This window comes from Neophocaena asiaeorientalis, unplaced genomic scaffold (genome assembly GCF_003031525.2).
Source record: "Neophocaena asiaeorientalis asiaeorientalis breed wild unplaced genomic scaffold, Neophocaena_asiaeorientalis_V1.1 scaffold49, whole genome shotgun sequence".
Taxonomy (NCBI): domain Eukaryota; kingdom Metazoa; phylum Chordata; class Mammalia; order Artiodactyla; family Phocoenidae; genus Neophocaena; species Neophocaena asiaeorientalis.
In genome coordinates this window covers 3431165-3453632 of record NW_020172456.1, presented here as the reverse complement: position 1 = coordinate 3453632, position 22468 = coordinate 3431165, and the positions used below count along the sequence as shown (strand labels likewise).

The 22468-nt window shown below is 52.2% G+C and overlaps 1 protein-coding gene across 2 annotated transcripts in view; it reads left to right on the top strand.

The window, feature by feature from the left end:
- Nucleotides 1–22468, top strand: part of ESRRB (estrogen related receptor beta) — a 176104-nt gene that overhangs the window by 148982 nt on the left and 4654 nt on the right. For both annotated transcript variants that reach the window (XM_024737878.1, XM_024737877.1), the window contains 3 exons: nt 5264–5374; nt 6144–6305; nt 14458–14727. In XM_024737878.1, the coding sequence (XP_024593646.1) occupies nt 5264–5374; nt 6144–6305; nt 14458–14727 (543 nt within the window). The remainder of the gene's footprint in view (nt 1–5263; nt 5375–6143; nt 6306–14457; nt 14728–22468) is intronic.

The following is a 22468-nucleotide window of genomic DNA, read 5'->3' as shown; positions in this document are numbered from 1 at the left end:
CACCTAAGAAGACCAGAAATGGCCAATTGCACAGGCTTCTCAGCCACAGCATCAAGGGCTCAGGCTCTGCCTTTCTTCTCCGGTATCCTCACATGGCTGCCTCATTGTTACAAGGTGGTTGCCACAGCTCTAGGCTTCATCTTCCAGGTCAGGGCAGTAGAAGGGCAAAAAGAGCTGCACCAACTATGTCTGTCTCTTTTTTTTTTTTTTTTTTTTTATGTCTGTCTCCTTTATCAGAAAAACAAAACCATTCCCAGAAGCCCCCACCATGGACTTCACCTTACATCCCATTGGCCAGAACCAGGTCATATGACCAGCCTTGGTTACCAGAGAAACTGGGAAAGTGGGCAACAGGAATGCTGGGACTGGCTAGGGCTCTCTATGAAGAAAGCCCTATGTGCCTATGAAGAAAATCCAGTCTCTGTTAGCATGGAAGAGGGGGAAGGGAATGAAATTGGGTGGGAAACTAATAATGTCTGCCAGATCCAACTGTTAGTATTTGGTGATCCACTTCTAAAGGATTCATGATACAACATCTTGCTGTATTACCTCTTGGGGAGGGGCTGTTTCTTTCTTTCTTTCTTTCTTTCTTTTTTTGATAAATTTATTTATTTATTTTTGGCTGCTTTAGGTCTTCGTTGCTGCGCACAGGATTTCTCTAGTTGCAACAAGCGGGGGCTACTCTTTGCTGCGGTGTGCGGGCTTCTCATTGCGGTGGTTTCTCTTGTTGTGGAGCACGGGCTCTAGGCACACGGGCTTCAGTAGCTGTGGCACGCAGGCTCAGTAGTCGTGGCTCGTGGGCTCTAGAGCAGAGGCTCAGTTGTTGTGGCACACGAGATTGGTTGTTCCGTGGCATGTGGGATCTTCCCGGACCAGGGCTCGAACCCGTGTCCCCTGCATGGGCAGGCGGATTCTTAACCACTGTGCCACCAGGGAAGTCCCCCAATAAACACACATTGGCAGATAATAAGTATAAACATAGACCAATGTCTGTTTAGGCAGAGCGCAAAGGAATTCAGACCTCTGTCCACTGTCTCTGCCCTTGAGGGGCTGACCTTTCTCGCATCAGGTCGCATCAGTACAGACAAATGTGTGGAAGGCGAGGAGGTGGCTGGCCTAAAACACTGTATAAATGTAGAACATAAAGGGTACTTGAGCATAGAAGGTGGATGCCCAAGGATGTTCAAGTCCATAAAGCGTTGTCTTATGGAAGGGAGGTGGCCTTGTTGGATGGGATGCAGGGTAAGGCGTGATCTGGAGAAAGAATTTAGCTCAATACAAGGAGAAAGTTTCATGAGGAATAGGCTGCCTTGAGAGCATGAATTTCTGGAGGCTGGAGAGACAAATGGAAGCTGGGGCAAGGATCAGACCCTGAGATTCTTTTGTTTCTTAACTCTGAAGAGCTTCATTTTAACTGGGCACGTCATTTTACTCAGACACTTGGTTACTGACCGCAGGCTGTGTGCTGAGCTTGGGCTGCAACGATAAATGAAAGTCCTTGTCCAGAAGTTGCCCACAGTCCGCCAGGGAGATGGGCACACAGTGCGTGATGGTGAAGAGTTGTTTTGACCTTAGTTGCTGTACAGAGAAAGAACAAAGGGAGCCCAAGAATGGCGTGGCCAGCTCTGCCAGGGGAGTCTGGAAAGGTTTCCCAGTAGAGATAATAGTTGAATGGGGCCTTCAAGCGTACCTTTGTTGGTATGGGCAGGTCACTTAGGTGGGGGCCCATCTGCCCAACCCCAGCCTGGGTCTATGCCCCAGGACCCCTCTACCCTAAATGGTCTTTGATAAACCCTGACTGTGGGGCAGTGTAGGTGGGGGGGAGGGAGAACTCAGAAAATGGGGCAGACCTGGGCCCTGTCCTCCAAGAGCCCACTGAATTGGAGGTGGCATGTGAAGTGCCAGGTGGGTGTCAGAGCACAGAGCCATGGGAGTGATGGCCTCACCTGGCTACTGAAACCAATTCCCAATTTACCAATAATTTTCCCACTATGATGTCATTTGTCACAACAGCCACATGCGGTGAGCAGAGTTGTTACTACCATTGCCCCCTCCCCTGTATCCCAGACCAAGGCCACGAGCGCCAGCTTGGCTAAGGCCACACAACTCATAAGGGACCTTGATCGCTGGATCCCGTGGGCTTGAGTGACTTGGGTTTGTGTTCAGAGTAGGACTTGGAAAGCAGACAGGAAGCAAGGAGAACACACACACCTCATACCAGGGATCAATCCATGCATAATCAAACACAACAGGCTACTTTTTTTTTAAACAGAATAACATGTTAATTGATACACTTATTGATTGGAGCTATTGACCATTGTGCTATAAAGATCTGTGGAGAAAATTTAGAGAGTTTATACCTGCTGTGCCCTGGGAAGTCATACCCTGGAATGGCAAAGAGCTTGGATATTGGCTCATTTATTGGGCACATTGCTAAATCTCTGGGAGTCTCAGTTTTTCTCGTTTGTAAAATGGGGATAATAGCACCTGCTTTATATGCTGTGGCTTAAATAGGGCAACACATACAGGAAGTCCTCCATAAGTTAGGCTGTTCTCATTATCATTATCAATGTGACTTACCAGAGGGTTGTACGCAGTACAGGGGAAGAGTAATAATAATGATGACAGCGGTGATCATAGTAACAGCTCACATTTTCTAAGCATACACGTGGCACATTGGGTGCCACGACAGTCCCTGGAGTAGCAGGGTGAGCAGCCTCGGGCTGTAAGGGGCGCCTAGTCGTTCGGGGAAGCCCGGTGTGTTATTGGAGCCCAGGAAGAAGCACCCAACCTGGGTGGAGGCATATCCATTCCTGTATGTGTCAAGACTTTCTTGAACACCCACGAAGAGCCAGGCCCTGTATCAGGACAGAGAGTATTTCACATGGATGCCGCGACAGAGGTGGCATCTGCCCATCTTCTCGCCATGCTGAGGGATGGGCGCCTCTTTTTACTTTTGTGGAACAGTTCACTCTCCTGCTGACATCTGTCTGGGATCAGGCAGCCTGGGTGGGAGGGGGAAGCTCATGAGACTGGCATCTAGCAGACAAAGTCAGTGAAGCGAGGAAGGGGTTCATCTTGGACTCCAAGTCAGACCCTGGCACACAGTAGGTGCTCAGGAAACTGGGGTCCTCACAGTCCTTTATGCCTGACGCTTGGCATTTTCACTCTTGGTCTTGCCAGCTTTCCAGGGGGAGAAGCTTGGTGGAGGGTTTGACTCGCCTCGGGTGTATTAGGCAGGGCTGAGCTGCTTTGTGACTGTGTCACAGGATGGGGTCAAGAAGACTCTTCCAAACAGGGAACTTCTCCCCAAAAACCTTTTCCCCAAAGGGAGGAACCGTCCTCCTTCCTGCCCTTATGTACCTGCTCCTTCTACCCTCACAGAAGGGGCCGGGAGGGGTGAGCCAGAGTCCCATCAGCACATGAGTTTGGTCTTGCGCTGGATGGGATTCGGCTGCCCCTTCAAGGTCCGAGGTACTGATGGATGTGGATTATACAGCCACATCCGCTAGGAAGCTGCGGTCGTTATTGACTTTCTTCCTGAGAACGCCTCCAAAATAAACTTGCCTACATTCATGTCCTTATCTCAGTGTCTTGTCCCAGAGAACCCACTGTAGAGGTGGTCAGTTGCAACCCATTCTGACTCTCGAAGCAGAAGGGGAGTTCATTGCACACCCGTCAGGAGGCTCAAGGACCACACTTAGCCAGACAAGGACCAAGGGAAGCCCCTGAGAGCCCAGGCACGGGAGATGCAGTAATCAGGAGATTCTGGCCCAGGGCTGCCCACACCCCTGCGGCTGACAGCACTACTGCTACCCTCCCCAGTAAGATGACTCACAACAGGGGAATTGCCTTGAAATAGGAAGCAGGGGTGGGATGCTGGGTAGACCCTTACCTGGGGAAAAGAGTTCACTACAGCCATGTTCAGCATCAAACACAAAAGTGCCAGGTTGTGGGGTAAAAAGGATGCTGCTGATGAAAGGGCGAGCACTGATTGGCCCCCAAAAGACAGTCCCCTCAGGCAGTCTGGCTGGGTGTGCTTACAGCATCCTCCTGGTCCTCCGAGCACCCCCGTGCACTAGGAAGATGGAAGAATGTAGGACCGGCAGGAGGAAGTGCCGGGGAAAGACAGGGCCCCGAAGATCACCTGACTGGGGCCCTGTGCCCATGACACTCTTGACCTTTGGGGAAAGGAGGAGGAGTTGAAGCCACTGAGCTTGCTCCCTCTGGGGACGCTGGCTCTGTCTCTGACTTCTTATGTGTGTTAGTCAAGGTCCATTTCATGGTAAGGAAAGGAGAGCCGCTCTGCTTTCTGTGTTCGTTCTCACTTGGAGCTCAGTTGATGTGTCCCATCCATCTTTTCATGTCAGGTCACATAGGTTGGTGGCCACACACAGGCTTGTGTACCCTTGGGTGAGGAGCCCCCTGGAGGTCCTGTCCGCCCCGCCTGCTGGTGGGGCTGTCAAATGGTACCAACAGCTCTGTCCAGACAGCAGGAGCTGTGGGTGGGCAGCACTCTTGAAGGTGGTATGGACCCAGTGACAATAAGGGGTCTGTCTCCCGAGGATAGGGCCTCACTCCTGGAAAGGGACGTCAGGGTGGAATGGCCACAGCTGCTTCTGTACATGCTGTTGAGAGCCTTCCGGGCACCGGTGTTCCCGGTGTGGCCAGGACAGACAGCATGCTCATCCCGTGGGGCGTTTGTATAGACAGACAGAACTGAATCCTAGAATCTCTGAGGGAGGGATCCAGAAACTGACATCTGTAACGAGTGCCCATCTAGATGCTTTTTATGTGAGCAGTTTGCAAATCTTTGTTATAGCTCTTTGGAGGGGCCGCGCATGGCAGGGATTCCTTTCCTCTCTTGGTAAAGCTAACTCAGTCCTGCCTGGCTTCACGGCAGATCTAAAATGATGTGTCTTCTTTCCCCAGCTGTTGGAGGAGTGTGTTTGTTGTGCTTTGTCTTTTGGAGACAGAAAGACTCAAGAGCTGAAGGTTGCTTGGGATGGATTTCAGGAGGATGTTGACTCCAGAGAGGCAGGACCAGGCCTAGGGCAACCCGGATGGGCCATTATTACTGTGAAGACAATTATCTTAGGATTGTCCAATCACCTGGCCTGAGGCTGGCCATGTGGCAGCTGTTAACAAAAGCCATCGGCGCGTAGCCCTGAAGATTTAGCCATTGCTGAAATTCCAAAGTCAGCGCTAATACCCCTGGTGATGTTGAACAACTCTGAGACCTTCTCCCTTTCCTCCCCAAAAGGTGTGCGCCTTGATCGAGTGCGTGGAGGCCGCCAGAAATACAAGCGACGGCTGGACTCAGAGAGCAGCCCATACCTGAGCTTACAGATTTCTCCTCCTGCTAAAAAGCCATGTGAGTGCAGGGCAGTCCCTGTCCCTCTCGCCAGCATCTGTTCCTGGAACATCTGGCGTCCCTTTGGGGAAATGCCATCTTCACACTGCTGGGTTATGGGGCACAGAGGGTCACGGGGAGGGGCATCAGTGTCTGGCATTGGTATCGGGTACTTCAGGCTTCATTCAGAAGACCTTTCTTTCCTGTGGCATTTACAGAATGTAGCTCCAAATGCAGCATGATCCTAAGAGGGCACAGGCCCAGCATCCCTCACCTCCCACTCGAACCACGTTCATCTCAAGAGAATTCACCAGGCAACTTCCCTTGTTGGGATATTTCCCAAGAGCCCAAATCATCACTGCCGGCAGCTCTGTGGAGTCAGAAAGGGATGGACTGGGAGTTTTGGGTTAGCAGATGCAAACTATTACATATAGAATGGACGGACACCAAGGTCCTACTGTATAGCACAGGGAACTATAGTCAATGTTCTGGGATAAACCATAATGGAAAAGAATATAAAAAAGAATGTATATATGTATAACTGAGTCACTTTGCTGTATAGCAGAAATTAACACATCGTAAATCAACTATCACCAATAAAATAGAAGGAAAGAAAGAAAGAGAGAGAAAGAAAGAGGGAGGGAGGGAGGAATGGAGGGGTGTTTTTAGCCATGTTTGAGCTTCCCGGGGCTCCTCGGAACCCGACTTTTCTTCCTGAGCCATCTCAGATTCCACCTTGGCCCCTTTCCTCTTTTCCCAGGCATTTACATTCTCCCTTTTGTTGTTGCAGTGACTAAAATCGTCTCCTACCTGCTGGTGGCTGAGCCGGACAAACTCTACGCCATGCCACCCCCTGGCATGCCAGAGGGCGACATCAAGGCTCTGACCACTCTCTGTGATCTGGCAGACAGGGAGCTCGTGGTCATTATTGGCTGGGCCAAGCACATCCCAGGTGAGTCCCATAGGACTGGGGGAGAGTGTAGTCAGAGGCTCACAGCCGCTCTCTCCGTGGCTCTGGTTCTGATGCATGGGAACCCGTGACCCAGGAGCCCTGTGGAATCTTGGCAAAACTATTTTTCTCTGGCCTCCTTTCTCTCTTTGTGGGATTGGAGGTGAGCAGTTGTTTGGAAGGTCCAGTGATGTTCCTGAACTGCTGGGGGCTCTTCAGAACGGATTATCATTCTAGCAGGGGTATGATTGCTTCTACAATAGGTAATAATCAGAGCAGGTTCTTTGAATCCTTAAAGGCCAAAGAACAGGGTCTTATCCTAAATCTTATTGGCAATATACTGGAAAACAACACAGAAGAGGGATTGACTCTTGTTTCCTACTAGAGGCAGGTGAAGTGGAGTGGTTAAGTTAAGAACATGCACTTTGGAATCAGACTGAGATTCAGGTTCTGGGTCTGCAACTTGCTAGCTGTGTAACCCAAGGCAGGTCGCCCGACCTCTCTGCAAACGGGAAATACCAGCAGTACCCCCTTCATGGGCTTTGATGTGGGGATGAAAGGCGAGCGCGTGTATGATGCTTTGGCACATCCTGACGTCAGCTGCCTGCTCGCTCTTGCCATTTGCCTGATCTTAAGGGAGGCCTGTCTCTCAGTTTGGATTCTATGATTTTTAAGATCATTTCTGGCATGAAAAGTACATGTTACGAATGTGTTTTGGGTGATCCGGACTTGTCTTTGTTGCATGTGGCCCCAAACCCCTCTTTCAGTCTTTTTCATCCTGGATAAAGGGAGGGAGCTGATTTTTAATTTGTTTTTGTAGACTCCGATAGCCACATATTCTGCATCACACCCTTCTTGGGGGGCTTTCTAAAGTCTGTGCAGCTTATTCCTTTGCGGTCCTAACAGCTTGGCTCGTACCGTCGGGGAAACGTCCTGTTCTTCTCTGGCAGTGGCCTGCCACGGACTCAGATTCTTCCTAGCTTTGTGATGTGGGACAGTTTATCTTCCTGTCTCTAGATCCTTTTTGTGTTTGCCACCGGCTCTGAAAGATGAATACAGCATGCATGGTTATGTAGCAAAGGTGTCCGAAACTTTAGATGCCAAGGCCCACAGTTGATTGGGGCAAGTCAGAAAGTCCTCATATAAGATGTTATGGGCACAGCTTACAGGAAGGAGCCTTCCTGCGGACAACGGCTCAGAGGGGGTGCTGGTGTCACTTAGCTGGCAGGAAGCCTAGAATTCCTTCCACAGGGACTCCCTGACTCACGGGTGGGCTCCCTGGGGATCTGGGCTGGAGCGCCCTCACTAAGGAGCTCAGCCTCTTGGGATTACACACTCAGTAGTTTTTGAATCTGCCCTGCGCTGATTCAGCACCACTGTGGGGTCAGGCCACTGCTTAAGACACCTCAGCCTGGATTGCTCCACTAACCCAGGGCCAGGTTAGGCACCGCTCCCCCTGCACACACCCCCTTCCCATCACACACTCCTCTTCCAGGCTGAGCAGGTACTGCATCGCAGCCACGGCTCAGGAGTGGCTCCTGGCGGGCCCGTGGGTCACTGCCTGCTTCTTCTACCACCTCGTGCCCATAGTTAACCCCCAGGGGGTAGAGTAGAACCAGGAGGCAGTGCCTCCCTTGCACCCATTTTCCTTCTCATCTCCCAGCCCCACCTCCCGTCTCTGCCCAACCGAGAGGGCAGTGGGCAGAGCAGAATGGCTGCTGAGGGCACAGACTTTGGATTCAGGCAGACCTGGCCTCTCATCCCAGCTCTGTCCTTACTGGCTCTGTGCGAGCTGCTTCATTTTTCTGTGCGTCAGGGTCCCCACCTGTGAGTAGTAGAGCCTCCCTCACTGGGTTGCTGGGAGGACCTGGCTCACTTAGCCCAGGCCCCGCACAGAGTGGGCACCTGATAAATGGCAGAGACTGTGACCATTGTCGTTGCTAATAGTATGAAAAGCCTCCTTTCACATCATCATTTCTCCTTGTCCAAAGCTGGATTCTTTTTGCTTAAAAAATAAAATAAGCATAGGGGCTTATTTGTCTGTCTCAAATGCTAATTTGCCTATTTTGCATACATTTGCATGCTGAATTATTTGGGCCTGACCTTCTAGTGTTTAAGGTAAAATTAATTAATAGGGTCTCCTGCTACTGCATGTAAACCTCATATTAAGGGTGATGACGTAATCCAGTGCCTGATATAGTTAAACTAATTGACTTAATCCCATCTCAGGTTAGATGGCAAACTTATCTGAAGACCTGGTCAGAGAATGAGAAAGAGAACGAGAAACAGGGCAGGTTGAGTAGGGAGGATACAAGCCAGGGCCCCACCCTGGGACTTCTGTCAGCAACTGTCCATCTTGGTCCCTGGACAGACAGAAGGACTGGCTTGTGTTCTTTAGACGGCTCAGGTTAGAGCTCTGGAGAGGAGCCCAAGCCGCTGCCCTGAATTAAGCATAGGATACCACATTTCATGCGTCAGTATCGTCTAATCCAGAGCCTGGCACACAGAGGGTGCTTCCTACTTGCTTTTGCATGCATTTATTGAGCACTAACTGTATGTAAACTCTCTTGCTAGGAGTTGTGGCCCATCTAAAGAATTAGGTTAATTGCTGCCCTAAGGGTCTCATTTGGGAATAAGTTAGATAATTAAAAACAAACAAAACAAAAAACTTTTTTCATGGAAAATTTCAAACAGAGGTAGACCAAGGAGTATGATGAGCCTCCCCGTTACCCTGCTTCAACAGTTATCCCCTCAACGGCCAATCTTGTTTCCTCTCTACCCACCCATTTCCCACCTCCTGTATCTCAGACGTGAGAAGGCAGATGCTTAGTTAGAATGCAGCAGGAAGAACCACAGGATGGAGTGCAGAGGCAGGAGGGATGCCACGGGCTTGTGGGGAGAGAGTTGAACAAGAGTGAGGCCTTCAGGATTGATGGGCAAGTGGCCATGGAGGAAAAGTCCAGAGGGACATTAAGTGCTGTGCACAGAAGCGGACATATTCATGCGGGCACTGAGTGGCCAGCTTAGCCGGAAGGAAGCCTCATTTGAGCACGGACTCATTCCCAGCACTCCCCTCCCTTTTCCCCATATTACTGAACACACAGGATACTTTTGCAAGGGTGAGTTCCGTGGGAAAGCTGGGGCTGCTTGTGATTCCCCCAGAGCAGCAGCCACTCTTTCGTTTGAGTCAGTCTGAAGTTGCCCACCCCAGCACAGGCTTTTCCCTTGAGTTGAATTTTCCAAGTATTGGGCTGCCCAGAGAACAAGCCCTAGTCTTTAGAGTGTCCGCCTCTTATTCCCCATGAGCGAGAGATTAGAACAAGAGGCACCAAACATTCACAGGCAGTGGGTATCACTTGATGAATTGCAGCCTGCAGATGTTATTAGGTGTTATCCTCCCAGCCCAGGCAGCCCCGAGGGTGCCCCCGCCAGGACAGCCTCCTCCAGCTGGCCCTGCCTAGCCCAGGCTGACACGTGCACGGCCTCTGCAGGGGACGCCCCCCAGGGGCCTCCTAGCGGAGCATCCCTCAGAGACCCTGCTACCAGGAAGCCACTGTCTGGCTCACACTGGGGAGAGAAGAACACCAGCGGCCGATGAAATATGGGCTGACGAGTGACAGCAGCTGTGTCTGGAGTGGCCTCAGATCCTATAATTACATCTCCCTTTATTACCTCTGCTAATGGCCCTCCAGGTCGACAGAAACGATAATAAATTAACAGATTATGAACTCCACTTGCCACAAATTATGTGCTCTTTTTTTTTTTTTTTTTTAAATTCTAGAAGCTCATGCTGTCAAATCACTGGGGGATGGGGGCTTGGGAAGAGCCTGAATGTTATTAGATCAGTTGGTGCAGATAAAGCAACTTTCCGGGGGGCAGCAGAGCTCAAGGTGGGAGAGGTGGGAGTAGGCAGCCAGCTGGGAGAGCCCCAGGGGCACGGGCCACACGTAGCCTCTCCCAGCAGCCCCTCTGCCCCAGAATTGCTGATCAGTTGATGGAGGAGACTCAGCCCAGCACAGGAACGCAGAAGTGAAGGGTGCATTGCTGAAGGGCAGGGAGGAGTGCTTCAGCTCCTTTGTTTGGGTTTAATAAAAGAAAGAATATGTGCTTCCAGTAAAGATGTGGCAGAGGGGTGGAAGTGATGTGTTCCAAATACCCATCTTTCTTAAGCCTCATTCTGGGAATTTGTGTATGTATATAGCCACTGTGTGTGTGTCCCCTCCCTGCCATCGTTCATACTATGACACTGCTTTACACTCTGCTTTTCTCATTTAGTTATATGAAATAGTAGCGTTTACTATATGCTAAGCCGTGTTCTAAGCGGTCCACACGTTAGCTCATTTAATCCAAACAACCCAATGAGGTAAGTACTATTATTATTCCCATTTTACAGATGAGGAAACTGGGGCACGGAAAACGTGCCCAGGGTCACAGCCAGTGGTCAGCAGAGCTAGGATTCCAACAGACAGGCTGGCTCTGGCATCTGTGCCCTTAATAGTTAACGTCTTTCTTGGGCAGTGAGTATCTTTCTACATCCACATTCATGGTTCTTCCTTATTCTCTCTAGTGGCTTCTACTGTTCCATTCACCTAGCTAATAATTACATTTTATTACATTTATATAATAAGTACATATAGTACATTGGTTACATTCAGGTTGTCGCCTGCTTTGGGTCGTTACAAACAGATCTGACAAACAGCCTTTTCACATTTATCTTTTTATGTTTATGCATACTTTTCTTTCTAGGAGAAGTTCCTAGCAGAGAGATTGCTAGGTTGAAGGGAGAATGCCTTTTGTGTTATGCTTGATTTAATGTCGCTTCTTCAACACGGACAGGTTCAAAAGCCAAAACTAGACAAAAACGCGTAGGCAGAACTCTCACCTCCATCCCCATCCCCTCCCCCTCCTTTCTCCTAGAGATAATTTTTATTTCTCATTTTTCCTTCTTGTGTTTCTTTTGTCAAACATTAGAAAATATTTGAGCTATTTCAAATATTAGAAAATATCCAATATTTCCCCCCTGACCTTGCACAAAACCAAGCAGCCTCTATCCACTGTGCAGCACTTTGGGGTGTGCACCTGGATTTTCAAAGCTATTTCTAGATCCTTCTGAAGAAGCTCAAGGAAGAAGAGAAGAGTCAGGGGCTGAGTCACTCCTCAAACCAGCCTAGCAAGGGGTGTGCACACGGGCCTCAGGACACCCTCAGGTGGTGGTCCCACATCCCCAAGTTGCTCCATCCCCCCTCCACCGCACCCTCTGCCACTGACCTGCCCTGTAGGCCTGCCTCTGACTCAGGCATGATAAGCAAAGGCAGCTAAATCCGGACTCATGTCTAGAGGACTAAGAGGGTCCATCTATGTTCTTCTGGCCCATCTTCTCATCACCCAGGAGTCGAGGCCCGGTGGCATCTGTCCATTCTTGCCTCTGTGCCAGGAATGTTTGTGGGGCCCCTTTGCACCAGGCTGGGCACTTGGCAGTGGGGCTCGGAAGGTGAGCGGCTAGGTGCCCGTGCTCCCGGGAGCCCGGGGCACAGGAGTGACAGCGGTCCGTGCAGACACACCCCTTCAGGGCTCCACCTCGCCCCTCAGAGCTCAGCCCCAAAGTCTCCTCTTCTGCAGAGTCCCCCGGACTCTCTCGTTTGGGCCACATTCCCCCGTTGCATGTTCTCAGCCCTTCATCTCACTGGAGCTCTTCTTACAGCTGTAACCTCATGGGGACACGCTGTAACTTGGGGTGTGGCTTTCCCTCTTGACTGAGCTCTGGAAGGCAGGGATCGGCTCTGGTTCCAGCTGGCCATTCTGTCCCTGGTGCCTGGCACTTAGTAGGTGCTCAGAAAGTATGTGGGGCGTGAACGAGGGGGCAGAGCGTGTCGCTCATGTTCTCCTAGCCCTGAACCTCTCGTGAATCTTTTGTCTTTCGTTTCCAGAAGCCTAGCTCCTACCTCACCCTCCCTCTCTGCCACCTTCCAGTTCAATTGTCTATTAATTTTGCCCCGTCCACCTCCTACATCTTCCCTCCCAGTCTGTCTGCCTTCAGACCCGCACCCCCAGTGCAGTCCCACACGTCCCTACGTACACACACACCCCCGTGCTGGCTGATTGGTATCTGTTAATTAATGTCGCCCCAGGCCTCTCCTGCTCAGAGGCCCGATAAGGGAAATTGGATGTCCATTTCTATCTATCTTTCATTACCACCCGGCTCTCCCCGCCACCACGGGCAGCCCACACCCGCTCCCACTCTGGGATCTGGACGACAACACACGAGCACCTGACCCCTCTGTGCCACAGCCTCTCCCCCGAGAAGGCGCATCAATCCACGCTCACCCCGTGTCGGCAGTATAATCGCTCCAGCTCTGTGGGCGATCACCTGGGGATGCCAGCAGCCGGGTGGTGATCCCAGGTCTGGGTTGTACAGATCGGCCTGCGAACTGTGATAGTCAGACTAAAAAGGGTGTTTACTGGGAAAGGGGTACCTGCTGAGCGAAGGGGGGCTTCCTCCCCGGGATGCCCCTTACAGTTGGACACTGGTTGTTGCGCTGGTTGGAAAACAGGGAGGGACAGTGGCTTTTAGAGACAGAGGACAGCAGATGAGGGTGGAATAGACTCCAAGAAATCCAGAGGCTTGGGACCGCCCCTGGGCCTCCAGTCTGGGGGCGGGGGAGAAGAATCACGTCAGTAGCGTGCTAACAACAGCAACAGTAATAGTACCTACCTTCCTCGTTCACATGTACTGAGCACCAGTTGTGTGCAGGGGGAGGTGTTAGGTGCGTCCCGCGGCCATCTCTTTTCATCCTCACTGCACCCTGAGTCAGAACACTGCATCTAAGTGGGGTTAGGTTCTAGGTCAGCAAGTAAAGGGTCCTACATAAGCAAAATTACCCGTGGAGCTCCCTTAATTTCAGTTGTCCATGACGGGTGCATAGTGCAATGGCTTTGTGGATACCTTTCCTTTTTGGTACATCGGGTGTGGTCAGTCCTGGAACCCATCACTGAGTTTCTGGTTGAAGTTACTGCCTTGTGTTTAGTGACCAAGGTATTTGAAAATCAACTCTCCTCCTCCCTCCCTGCTTCCCTCGCTGCTCCCTTCCTTCCTTCCTTTTTTTTTTCTTTCTCTTAAATCAAGATGTGAATTGACTTTACCTAAGTTAAGTGCATATATAATACAGTTCCAGGGCGTCATTCTCATTTTGCAGATGAAGACTTTCTTCTCATCATTAATAATAATAGTAAGAGCTCAGTAAATGTATGTTTTGTAATCATGGTCTCATTTAGACCTCACAGTGACTCTCTGAAGCAGGCACTACTGTTATACCCATTTCATAGATGGGGAAGCTGAGGTTTGGGGAAGTAGCACAGCTCTTACAAGGTCAGCCTACAGGTAGTAAATGCAGAGTCGGGATTCAAGCCCAGGCAATCTCCAGAGCACACTGAACAAGACAGTGTCATAACTCTGGAGCCGCCCCTGCCCCCATCCTTCTTTCACTCTGAACTCAGCCTCCTTGCTAGTAGGGAGGGGGAAATGCCCATGATCCAAGCTCACAGAATACAGGACTGCTTGGGTCATTGTTAGGTGGAGAGTGATGGCCAGGCCAATGGGGGTCTGACCTCTGGGAGGACAGGCTGCCTGTGAGAAAGTGCCCCCTGACCCTGGGCGCTCTTGAGCTCTTAGCAGCCCCAGGCTGTGGTCACTGGCCAGGGACAGCTGATTCCTCCTCCTTCCTGGTTGGACCCCTGGGTCTCAGCACAGCTGAGACTCTGCATTGAGATCAGGCGTCACTCGAAAGCACTAAAGCCTCCCCTGCGCTGAGCAGAGAGGGGGGATATGGAAACTCCTGAGTGGAAGGCACCCTATACTGCCACCTCCTGATTCTACTATGAATTCAATAACTCCTTAAATTACAAATGCATTTAATCAAAAAGCCTCTCTGCACATTCGAAAAATGCCATAGAACTAATAATGATAATAACAGCCGTCAGCATTGACTGAGCTCTTGTTTTGTTAAGTCTTTTCCGTGAATTCCATGTCTGACTCATTCACCAAGGGAAGGACAATGAGACCAGCAGGTAAAAGGGAGGGGCGGGGTCCAGAGGTTCCCCACGAGCGCCAGGGAGGCCCCCTGACCTCTGCTGCCCTGCTTGCCCCCTCTTCCTGCAGGCTTCTCCAGCCTCTCTCTGGGGGACCAGATGAGTCTGCTGCAGAGTGCCTGGATGGAGATCCTCATCCTGGGCATCGTGTACCGCTCACTGCCCTACGATGACAAGCTGGTGTACGCTGAGGACTACATCATGGATGAGGAACGCTCCCGCCTCGCGGGACTGCTGGAGCTCTACCGGGCCATCCTGCAGCTGGTGCGCAGGTATAAGAAGCTCAAGGTGGAGAAGGAGGAGTTTGTGACGCTCAAGGCCCTGGCCCTGGCCAACTCAGGTACGGGCGGGTATGGGGCGTCCAGGGGGAGCCGCAAGAGGTCTTCTGGGCCTGGGGAGCACAGCTCTGGGGCCTGTGAGCAGGACCTCTGTAAGGGGCAGGAATGGTGTGAGAACGCCAGAGCTTCTTGTCACCAAAGATTGTGCAAGGGGTGGCCTGGAGTCGAAGAGATGGTGATGAAGACTGGCATTGGCTGAGTATTTCCTAAGGCCTTGATTTGCAGAGCATCCTCCTGGGCCCTTGCCATGAAGATCAGCACAGGGTTAAGGGCACAGATTTGAGAGGCAGGTTGCTAAGAGTCAAATCCTGCTCCTGCCACTTGGGCAAGTCTGTGCCGCACTTCACCCTGTGCCTCAGTTTCTTCATCAGTAAAATGGGAACAACAAACAGTCCAGAAGACTATGGAAGGGATTTATTTATATATAGTTACGCTTACACTATGCTTGGCATATAATAAGTGCTCAGTCTGTTAAATCAATTAGCCCTGAACTGATTTCATCTTACAGTCAACCCTATGAGCAAAGTTATTATTTTAACCCCATTTTACAAATGGGGAAACTGGGGCTTGGAAAGGTGAAGCAAATTGCCCAGGGTCACACAGTTAAAGAGTGTCAGACAGAGCTAGGACCCAAACCAAGGTCCTCTGATTCCAAAATCAACTCCAAGCTTATACACACTCCTTGAATCTCCCACTCAAATTGCTCAGGCCCAAGAGAGAAAACTTTCCTGGCATTAAAAAGGAGGCTTCACTCCATTTCTTTTAGCGCCCACCAACTTCTAGCTAGACTATCTGGGGAGAGGGACCGGGCATTGGTAACTCAGGTGAGTGAGCTTCAATGTAACCTGTGTCCACACTCTGCAGGTACCAGGCCAGGTGGGGATTGCAGAAGAAGGAGAAAGGCGGGGTCCCTGTCCTAAAGAGAGAGTGTCAGGCACGCAGATACATAATTCTGCTGCTGGGCGCATGCAGTAGTCAATTGCTCAGATCTCAGTCAAGTTCAAAGTGGACCCAAGTTCAAATTCTAGCTCTGATACTTCGTAGCAGTGTGACCTTGGGCAAGTTGGCAACCTTCCGTAGCTCTGTCCTGTGTGTAAAGTTGGGATGTCCCCATCCCTCCTCCAAGCACTTTTTTAAATGATTGACTGAAGATAACGCGCTTAGCCCAGTGCCTGGCCTAGGGGAAATGTTCAATAAGTATTAATTATTATCATTATTATTAATATTAGAGAAAACAAGTGTTATCAGTGTATGGAAGAGAGAGAGCTGGTTCCAGATGGAGACAGTACAAATACGGGAACCAGCCAGTTTGCTTAATGCTGTCACACTTTCACTGGAAGTTCCATGTCCTGGGAAACCTCAATCCCTGTAAAACTGAGACAGTTGGTCCCCTAACAAATGGCTTCACAGAGAATACAGGGGATGCTGTCACTGCCCCACTCAGACCCCCTTTACTGGGTTAGTGCATCCGTGCCCCAGCTGCTGAATTTTGCTGCTGATAGCACACACCTGCCCCCTTCGCCAGAGACCTACCCTCACCTGCCTTGCTTGGAGGGTTACATATCCAACCCCCTGCCCCCTTCTCACCTTCAGCCAAAAGCGGACCCACACAGGGGAGCCAAAGGCTGGACTCCTGGAGTGGGATCAGGCACAAGCCAGGCTGCGTGCATCCTTACCGTGCTTGCCCCGCCCTCGCCCTATCCTGCCTCCTCACCTTCCTTTCTCCTGAAAGCACGCTCGCCACAAATCCCATGCACCTGAACCCCCATCTCAGGCTCTGCTTCCAGGGAATGTGACCTAATAGACAGAAGGAAGCTTTTTTTTTTTTTTTTCAGTTCAAATCCCTTTTATTAAAAAACTAATGCAAAAAAAAGAGTTAAACATTTTACATACTTCTGTAGAGACCATTTACACACACCTTGATTCCAAAATTGTAATGTAGTCTGTTAGAGAATGTTAACGCTGTTGGTTTCTTTTTGGTACAGTTTCAGATTGACAGAATAACTGAGCAGATAGTATATAGAGTTCCATACACCATCCCACCTTCATTCCCCAGCCCCTATACACAATTCCCATTAACATCTTGCGTTAGTCTGGTAATTTGTTGCAATTAATGAGCCAATTTTTTTTTTTAATCTGACGCCTTTTTTTTTTTTTAAAGTTTCGTTTATTTATTTTTGGCTGCTTTGAGTCTTCATTGCTGCGCGCTGGCTTTCTCTAGTTGCAGCAAGCAGAGGCTGCTCTTTGCTGTGGCGCGCGGGCTTCTCACTGCAGTGGCTTCTCTTGTTGCGGAGCACGGGCTCTAGGTGCGCGGGCTTCAGTAGTTGTGGCGCACGGGCTTAGTTGCTCCGCGGCATGTGCGATCTTCCCAGACCAAGGCTCGAACCCATGTCCCCTGCATTGGCAGGCAGATTCTTAACCACTGAGCCAGCATGGAAGCCCAATGAGCCGATACTGATACATTATTATTAACAAAAGTCCACAGTTGCCTTCAGAGCTTACTCTTTGTGTTGTCTGGTTCTATCAGTTTTGACAAATACACAACGACAAATCTCCATCATCACATATCATGCAGAATAGTTTCACACCGTCACAGTTCCCTGCGCTCTCCTATTCCAAGGGAAGCATTGTCATCAGCGGTTGTAGAGGGGCTGGGGGTTTGGGTGGGCCGAGGAGGAGAGGGAACCAGTGAAATCAGAGGACACAGGGCAAGCACAGCGAGATGCAGCGAGGCTGCCCAGATCCTGGAGGGCACCTCCTGGATGTTGGACTCTCCTGACCACTTCTCACAAGAACCGGAGCTCACGCTTGCCCAGACCAGGAGAGGAACATGAGGAGGTAGGAGGCCACTCATCTGTCGCCTCCACCCACTCCTCAACGCCAAGCTTTCAGAGGACTCTTTAGCTCTGCCAGCTGCTCTGGCCTTAGGTCTCAGTACATACAGACACGCGCGCACACACAGACATACACACATACAAATATAAAACACCTGAGGACCGACGGAGCCCGGCAGGAGCTGCCGCTAGCATCAAGCTTTGCCGGAGTACGTGCTTTGCCATGAGAGACAAAGTGCCGGGAACCTGGACTTCTTGCCCCAGTGGCATTTACCAGGCCATCCTGCAGCTCTGTGCAGGTTCAAGAGCTCCAAGTGGAAAAAGAGGAGTTTGTGATGCCTCAGGCCTTGGCTGCGTCATGGAGCGATCAGGTGCAGGCAGGAAACAGAGAAAGAGCAGACCTGTTTGGAGGTATGGCTAGAAGAGCTGTTGGTGTCAGAGCAGAGGCTCCAGGATTCTGAAGGGAGTGGGGTGGAATAGGGTCAGTATAGGGAGCCGTGAAAGGTTGTGGAGGAGCGACCTGTCCCCAGCAGTGAGGTAGGACAGTCACCCAGGCAGACAGCGTGTTAGCTGGAGGAGAGACAGGGGCTAGGAGATCACTGGAGTGGTGCTGGTGGCAGCCCCCAGGGCCACCGCAGGTGCCACTGCGGAGGCTGAGTGGGTGGTAGCAGGTCAGAGGCTTTGGCCCCAAACCACGCCCCCTCGGAGCCTGCTGGCTGTCTTTCACCCCACCTCCCGGCCTCTCCAAGGCTCCCTGACAGCAGAAAGAATTCATAGCCATTGATTTTGTAATTAACAGTTTATCAATGCCATCGATACAGACTCGCTGATGGATTGCACAGGAATTAATCTTCCAATGTTATTTTATTTCATTTTTGGTCGAAGCCAGCTGCCAATTTTGGCCTCCTTGGGGAGCGTGGGGTGGTGGGGAGAGGAAACCGGCAGGAAGGAAAGGAATCTGGATGGCCAGGTCCCAGCCTTACAGGGACTAGTGCATCTTGGCTGCACGCTCTGGAATCAGCCAAGAGTGTAGGAATGGAGCCACGCTTCATCCCCAGCTGGCAAAGGAAGAGTCCTCACCCCCTTGGTAACAAGGAGCAGAAAAATGTGGAGGAGTCTTAGGTATGGGGCCGGCCCTGCAGGAGCACTCTCCTGCAGTCTGAGTTTTCACAGTAATGATAATAACAGCATTTATTAGTGCCTGATGACGTGCTAGTTCATTTAACCCTCACCACTACCCTGTGAGGTAGGCACTCTCATTTGCTCCGTTTCACAGACAGGAAACAATCTCAGAGAGCCTAAGTAACTTGGCCAAAGTCACACAGCATCTGAGACTCCAGAGTCTTATCCACCTCATTCTACTGCTATTCTCCTGAGAAAAAGAGACAGGACCCTTGGAGGCATGGGCTGAGTATGGATCCAAAACGTCAGAGGGAATTACTGGGGTTAGCCAGTTGGTACAACTGCCCTTGGCAGTCTGGTATCTAAACCAACCCAGCAATGCAAAGGAATTGCCCTGCTTTTTTTGGAAGAATTCAGGAAACTTGCCCAGTCTTCCTTGACAACCCACCCAGAGCTTCAAGTTCCCTTGCTTCACATGCACCCATACCCTCCCACCTTTGGCAGGCCCTGGGGGCTGCAGTTCAGGGTGGTGGCTCGATATCTTTCAGGCACATCAGCAGAGGGCTGGTTATTTTCCCCAAGGCCATGAAGTGGGTTCTACTTTGCTTCTGCTCAGACCCAGCTGTCAGCAGGCACCTCCCTGCCCCTCTGGGATTTAGGTAAATTTCATTTGAAGTTCATGGCCTGAGCCCGAAGCCTTCCCCAGGATTCTGTAGAACTCCCAAGAGCATCTTCCGTCACTGTGCCCCGTGTGTCCAGCCATGCTATCTTAGTCCCCCCGTATCCCCCACCACATGGCACGCAGACACAGAGCTCAGCCCCTTTATCTGTGTGTGTGTACTGTAACAGCTATTTTGTAAGGTTAGTGAATGCGCTGAAGACTTGAGCTGGTGCCTCCTGGCAGCAGTAACAATAATAATCATGATGAAGGTCGTCACGGTCATGACGGTTATGCTGGTGGCGATGGCGATGATGATGAAGGTGATGGTGGCGATGGCGATGATGATTGACGGTTATGCTGGTGGCGATGGCGATGATGATGAAGGTGATGGTGGTGGTGGTACTGATGATTGACGGTTATGCTGGTGGCGATGGCGATGATGATGAAGGTGATGGTGGCGGTGGCGATGATGATTGACGGTTATGCTGGTGGCGATGGCGATGATGATGAAGGTGATGGTGGTGGTGGCGATGATGATGAAGGTGGCGGTGGCGATGATGATTGACGGTTATGCTGGTGGCGGTGGCGATGATGAGGAAGGTGGCGGTGGCGATGATGAGGAAGGTGGCGGTGGCGATGATGAGGAAGGTGGCGGTGGCGATGATGAGGAAGGTGGCGGTGGCGATGATGAGGAAGGTGGCGGTGGCGATGATGAGGAAGGTGGCGGTGGCGATGATGAGGAAGGTGGCGGTGGCGATGATGAGGAAGGTGGCGGTGGCGATGATGAGGAAGGTGGCGGTGGCGATGATGAGGAAGGTGGCGGTGGCGATGATGAGGAAGGTGGCGGTGGCGATGATGAGGAAGGTGGCGGTGGCGATGATGAGGAAGGTGGCGGTGGCGATGATGAGGAAGGTGGCGGTGGCGATGATGAGGAAGGTGGCGGTGGCGATGATGAGGAAGGTGGCGGTGGCGATGATGAGGAAGGTGGCGGTGGCGATGATGAGGAAGGTGGCGGTGGCGATGATGAGGAAGGTGGCGGTGGCGATGATGAGGAAGGTGGCGGTGGCGATGATGAGGAAGGTGGCGGTGGCGATGATGAGGAAGGTGGCGGTGGCGATGATGAGGAAGGTGGCGGTGGCGATGATGAGGAAGGTGGCGGTGGCGATGATGAGGAAGGTGGCGGTGGCGATGATGAGGAAGGTGGCGGTGGCGATGATGAGGAAGGTGGCGGTGGCGATGATGAGGAAGGTGGCGGTGGCGATGATGAGGAAGGTGGCGGTGGCGATGATGAGGAAGGTGGCGGTGGCGATGATGAGGAAGGTGGCGGTGGCGATGATGAGGAAGGTGGCGGTGGCGATGATGAGGAAGGTGGCGGTGGCGATGATGAGGAAGGTGGCGGTGGCGATGATGAGGAAGGTGGCGGTGGCGATGATGAGGAAGGTGGCGGTGGCGATGATGAGGAAGGTGGCGGTGGCGATGATGAGGAAGGTGGCGGTGGCGATGATGAGGAAGGTGGCGGTGGCGATGATGAGGAAGGTGGCGGTGGCGATGATGAGGAAGGTGGCGGTGGCGATGATGAGGAAGGTGGCGGTGGCGATGATGAGGAAGGTGGCGGTGGCGATGATGAGGAAGGTGGCGGTGGCGATGATGAGGAAGGTGGCGGTGGCGATGATGAGGAAGGTGGCGGTGGCGATGATGAGGAAGGTGGCGGTGGCGATGATGAGGAAGGTGGCGGTGGCGATGATGAGGAAGGTGGCGGTGGCGATGATGAGGAAGGTGGCGGTGGCGATGATGAGGAAGGTGGCGGTGGCGATGATGAGGAAGGTGGCGGTGGCGATGATGAGGAAGGTGGCGGTGGCGATGATGAGGAAGGTGGCGGTGGCGATGATGAGGAAGGTGGCGGTGGCGATGATGAGGAAGGTGGCGGTGGCGATGATGAGGAAGGTGGCGGTGGCGATGATGAGGAAGGTGGCGGTGGCGATGATGAGGAAGGTGGCGGTGGCGATGATGAGGAAGGTGGCGGTGGCGATGATGAGGAAGGTGGCGGTGGCGATGATGAGGAAGGTGGCGGTGGCGATGATGAGGAAGGTGGCGGTGGCGATGATGAGGAAGGTGGCGGTGGCGATGATGAGGAAGGTGGCGGTGGCGATGATGAGGAAGGTGGCGGTGGCGATGATGAGGAAGGTGGCGGTGGCGATGATGAGGAAGGTGGCGGTGGCGATGATGAGGAAGGTGGCGGTGGCGATGATGAGGAAGGTGGCGGTGGCGATGATGAGGAAGGTGGCGGTGGCGATGATGAGGAAGGTGGCGGTGGCGATGATGAGGAAGGTGGCGGTGGCGATGATGAGGAAGGTGGCGGTGGCGATGATGAGGAAGGTGGCGGTGGCGATGATGAGGAAGGTGGCGGTGGCGATGATGAGGAAGGTGGCGGTGGCGATGATGAGGAAGGTGGCGGTGGCGATGATGAGGAAGGTGGCGGTGGCGATGATGAGGAAGGTGGCGGTGGCGATGATGAGGAAGGTGGCGGTGGCGATGATGAGGAAGGTGGCGGTGGCGATGATGAGGAAGGTGGCGGTGGCGATGATGAGGAAGGTGGCGGTGGCGATGATGAGGAAGGTGGCGGTGGCGATGATGAGGAAGGTGGCGGTGGCGATGATGAGGAAGGTGGCGGTGGCGATGATGAGGAAGGTGGCGGTGGCGATGATGAGGAAGGTGGCGGTGGCGATGATGAGGAAGGTGGCGGTGGCGATGATGAGGAAGGTGGCGGTGGCGATGATGAGGAAGGTGGCGGTGGCGATGATGAGGAAGGTGGCGGTGGCGATGATGAGGAAGGTGGCGGTGGCGATGATGAGGAAGGTGGCGGTGGCGATGATGAGGAAGGTGGCGGTGGCGATGATGAGGAAGGTGGCGGTGGCGATGATGAGGAAGGTGGCGGTGGCGATGATGAGGAAGGTGGCGGTGGCGATGATGAGGAAGGTGGCGGTGGCGATGATGAGGAAGGTGGCGGTGGCGATGATGAGGAAGGTGGCGGTGGCGATGATGAGGAAGGTGGCGGTGGCGATGATGAGGAAGGTGGCGGTGGCGATGATGAGGAAGGTGGCGGTGGCGATGATGAGGAAGGTGGCG